Source organism: Palaemon carinicauda, chromosome 30 (assembly GCF_036898095.1).
Source record: "Palaemon carinicauda isolate YSFRI2023 chromosome 30, ASM3689809v2, whole genome shotgun sequence".
NCBI classification, from domain to species: Eukaryota; Metazoa; Arthropoda; class Malacostraca; order Decapoda; family Palaemonidae; genus Palaemon; species Palaemon carinicauda.
The window spans coordinates 57,402,634-57,407,633 of NC_090754.1; the positions used below are offsets into that span (position 1 = coordinate 57,402,634).

At 33.0% G+C, this 5,000-nt stretch overlaps 1 protein-coding gene across 1 annotated transcript; it reads right to left on the bottom strand.

Moving 5' to 3' along the window:
* Window positions 1-1,638: 1,638 nt before the first annotated feature.
* LOC137623180 (pro-resilin-like) lies at window positions 1,639-2,820 on the bottom strand. Its single transcript, XM_068353879.1, has 3 exons — window positions 2,793-2,820; window positions 2,093-2,143; window positions 1,639-1,964 (listed from the first exon to the last, which is right to left on the bottom strand). The coding sequence occupies exons 1-3, from the start codon at window positions 2,802-2,804 to the stop codon at window positions 1,677-1,679; spliced, it is 351 nt and encodes a 116-aa protein (XP_068209980.1). The 5' UTR covers window positions 2,805-2,820; the 3' UTR covers window positions 1,639-1,676.
* Window positions 2,821-5,000: the final 2,180 nt, after the last annotated feature.

Consider the following 5,000-nt stretch of genomic DNA (forward strand, 5'->3'; position numbering starts at 1 on the left):
AATTCCATAAAGGCTTGTATGTATTGAGCATTAAGGTCATTCCTAGTGGAAGAGGTGTTTCCTTAGAATTTATCTGCTGGAGCTTGGCTGAATCTAACAAACGGAAAACAAAAACAACATAAGCCAGTTCAAACATCTAAACAGAAAGTTCATCATCAGCTTGTCAAACAGCCCCATACACTGTGTCTTTCATTCCTCATCTTATCCAGACTTCCTAACTTCCTGAACGTTAAAATACTTCTATTATGGCATCTCTTTCACATATTCATCGCTCCTGATTCCTGTTTCCTATTTCAATATATTACAGTCATTTTCTAGTTCCTTATTATTTTTCGCTTTTATTTCTTTCTATGGCTAATAAGCTATGCAATTTTCCTCTCATCCTCCATAACATTTTATCTTATAAGCATCCAAGATCAACATTTCGCTCTACTGTAAGAGAGCTAGTTCAAAATGGCACTTCTTACATCCACAATGAGGCCTCCTTTTAGGTTTAATATCTTCATTTTCACACATCAAAAAGTCCTTCTTGTTTCATCAATCTTTGTCTCCTCTTTTCTCATCTACCTTTCTTATATCTTTATCAAAAGACACAACAAATCAACAGCAGAAATTGTTTCCTCAACTCTATAAACATTCAGGGATTCATCTTTCTAGTTTCCATTTATCCTCACGAATTTACCCTTTGTTCACATATAATTCCAACTACCCTCTCTTTTAAGAACTTTTAAACCTCTTCACTGGCTCTTGAGGTTTCTTTTTACGATTCCCAAACAGTCCTATACCATCTTCCCACAATATTAATTCCACATGGCATTCAAATTTATTAATCTTATCATAGAACTAGAAGATTTCTAAAATATACTTTCGTGAAATCTCACAACTGCTTCGATGTTACCGGATACCATGAACCTTTTTTTCATATCAATATTTAATTTACATCAGTCACTCTCCCTTATAAGTACAGTAACATACTTTTCTTACATTAATGAAGATTCTGATCGATCTCTGCAGCTTATCCTGCTTATCATGCATCTAGAGCACCTTTCATGATATCTTGCTATGAAATCAGTTATAAAGTTCTTTATTTATATTTAATGTAAGTTCTGTTTTTCCCTTTACCTAAACTAATCGTATAACATCTGCCAGTTGATATCAACCTATAATTATTTTTCAGAATCCTACCACACACCTTCCTTTATAAGATAAAGATATATAAAACTTCCTAATTTCTACAGATGACTCTTTCACCTCTATCTGTTTATAATATAATAATGTTCTTTTCAGAGAATCTTCTTGGATCTTTTCCTCATTCAGAATTATTTTAAAAGCTACGTGTGTCTGTGTGTGTATGAGGATAACATATCCTTTACCATTTCTGGCAAACAAGTAAAGCCTTTTCTATTAATAATGTTGTAATGCCCATATTCTGACCCCAATGGACACTGATCGTAATCACAGTTTGCATGATTAGTGACACTATACCATGAATTCTGTCATAGACCTAGCTAATACTGTGATGGCAATTTCAAATTAGGATTTGTAACATTTGAATATATTTCCCTTATGGTAAGAAAGTAAATGAAATACCAAATTAATTTCCGTTGCTTTATTCACATTCAGTCATAAATAGGTCGTTAATAATTTAGCAATAATCTTCAGTAGTCGTCGTTCATTTACTTAGATTCGTTGAATTCGTAGGATTCGAAGGAGTCTGGGAATCGAGCCTCTCCCTGGTAGCTAACTTCAGCCACGTATCCTGAGTCTCCGTCGACGTAGTACTTGACGGTCTGCAGACGACCGTCGGGAAGCTGGACGTAGTAGGATCCCTGAGTGTTGTCTCCGTCGCGGGTTTCCTGGTGGCCGAAGTCGTTCTCTGAGGATTCATCCTTCACGGCGTAGTTGAAGCTGTACTGAGCTTCACTGGACTCATAGGATTCGAAGGATCTCTCCTCGGAGGAGAACTAAAAGGTAAAAAATACAAAGATTTAGTTTTATGTAATGAAATTACACAAATATTATTCATCAAATATATTTTACTATTTTTTCAGATATCAGTGAGACTGAAAATATATAAAATATTAATACTCACACCAGGGGCAGCATAGGCAAGGGCAGCCAAGCCAAGAACGACGAAAATTACCTGTAATAAATAAATATTCAAGGATGAATTTCAATTTCAGACAATCTCCTCTATAAAATAAGGAAGAATTGTCTGGCTATACATATGAATATATAAATATATGTCTATTTTTTCGGTCACTCTCAGTGGCATTGCCAGACGGATATCTACTCAATCTCTCCCTATTCCTCGGGTAGAAGGAGAAGAAGTAGTCATACCCTTAGGAAGAGGAAGGTAAGTCCATAAATTATATTTCCTTCTGCTCATGCTCTGCATCATTGCCAGGCATAAAACTTCTCGGTCTTTTTCCATCCCTCAGGTAGAGGGAGAAGTAGTCATACTCTTGAGAAGAGGGATAGGGAGTAGTCATATACTTTAGAAGAGGGAGAAGGGTATTCATACCCTAGAGTAGAGGGAGAAGGAGTAGTCATACCCTCGAGAAGAGGGAAGTGCATGTGCGTATGTGCTTATCTATCTAAATACATAGCGATATTTCTGACGGGACGCGTACACTAGTAAGCATTAATAGCTAATTCCATACATAGCATGAATTTTTGGTACTAAGAAGAGAAAGAATAATATATCTAAACTTTGAAATCGACCCTCAATGAAAACTGGATTATTAATCAAGATAGATATTAAATAAAAACACTAGCTTAGTTATCCATACCTTGGAGTTCATGTTGATGATTCGAGTATCTGAGGATCTCTGTGTCTTATCCCAAATCATCCGCTGTTATATAGCCCTCTTGCTCAGGTAGGTGTGGCCATAACCTTTCTAGCACCTCGCTTTTTTGCCTGAGATTTCTTCAGGAGACCTAAGTACTGGGTACGACTCTTCTTCCTCATAGTAGGTCTTTCATAGTTGTTTCTAGGACAAGCATTAGAAGATGGATTTAAAAGTTGAAAGTGGTTTTTATAATTTTATCTACTGATTGAATAGCTCCACAAACACACACACAAACACAAACACACATACATACATATATATATATATATATACATATATATATATATACATATATATATATATATATATATATATATATATATATATATATATATATATATATATATATATATATATATATATATTTGTGTGTGTGTATTTATAAATGTATATATATTAAATTATCTATCTAATTACCTATATTTATGCTCATATACATAAATATGTACTCACACACACTCATATATATATATATATATATATATATATATATATATATATATATATTTATATATATATATATACATATATATATATACAATATATATATATATATATATATATATATATATATATATATATATATATATATATATATATACATATACAGTATATATATATATATATATATATATATATATATATATATATATATCTGTGTGTATATATTTATATAAACCTAAATATGAATCCTATTGTCAATACTAAACGATTAGAAATGAAATATTTGCCCGACGGCCGAGAACGGAGACCCATTGACCATGACAGTTTCGAAAGACCTCGAAATAAAAGATATAATTTCGGGTGAACTATGATTTTCAGACGGAAACCTTAAATATCCGTTTTATATTTTGATTCTAAATTGATGCTTCCTCGATTTCATCATAAATGATCATGACATACGAGTTTGGTGTTATACGATCTTTGCGAGTGTTTTGAGGTGAAGTTCTTAGCCCCAGCAAAGGCTGGATTCCTCTTGCTACTGGGCAAACTTATCCTGAATAGCTCTGATTGAACACGAACCATACACATATACGTTATATGTATATATATATATATGTATATATATATATATATATATATATATATATATATATATATATATATATATATATGAGTGTGTACGTAGGTATGCATATACTTTATACTCTTTTTTTTTTTTTTTTTAATTAGGCTTCAGAGTATGATTTTGTCCATTACCATTTGAAGATCTTTTTAAGATGATTCTACTCTGACTCCCTTTTCCAGCATGGTTGGCTCTCGTCCCAGTTTATCAGCATTCGTATATATAATTCACTGACTATTCAACAGAGGTTTGCATACTTGTACGTATGAACATTAATTCCATAAAGAATTATAAATATTAACCTCATTCTAATTAGAGGTATGTCCCCAGAATTTATCTGCTGAATGCTGACTGACTGAAATGAACAGAAAGCATAGATAATATAGCCCAGTTCAAACATCTGAGCAAAAAGTTCATCATCAGCTTATTAAACAGCCCCACACACTGTGTCATTCATTTCTCATCTTACCCAGACTTCCAAACTTCCTAAACGCTAACATCCTTCTATTATGATATTTCTTTCATATATTCATCGCTCCTGATTCCTGTTTCCTACTTCCATATATAACTTTTATTTTCTAGTTCCTCAATTTTGTTCCTTCTAGTTCTTCCTTTATCGAATGTACTATCCAATTTTCATCTCATCCTTCACAACACTTCATCTTATATGCATCCAAGATCAACATTTCACTCACCGGTAAGAGAGCTAATTCAAAATGTCACTTCTTACTTCCCCAATGAGGCCTCCTTATAATTTCAAAGTCTTCCCAATTTTCATACACTAAAAAGGCTTTCTTGCTTCACTGTGTCTCATCCTTTCTCATCTTTCTTTCATATGGTATCTTTATCTAAAGACACTCTATGTTCCCTCAACTATATTAACATTTAGGGAACCATCTTTCTAGTTTTCATTATCCTCATGAACCTACTTTTATACCCCTGAACTCCCAACATCCTCTCTTTTAAGGACTGCGGAACTTTTTTTCAGTAGTTCTTATAGTTTCTCTCTGCGATTCCTAAACTGCTCTATACCATCTTCCCATAAAAATAAAGCCACAGGACATTCAAAATTGATATTCCTA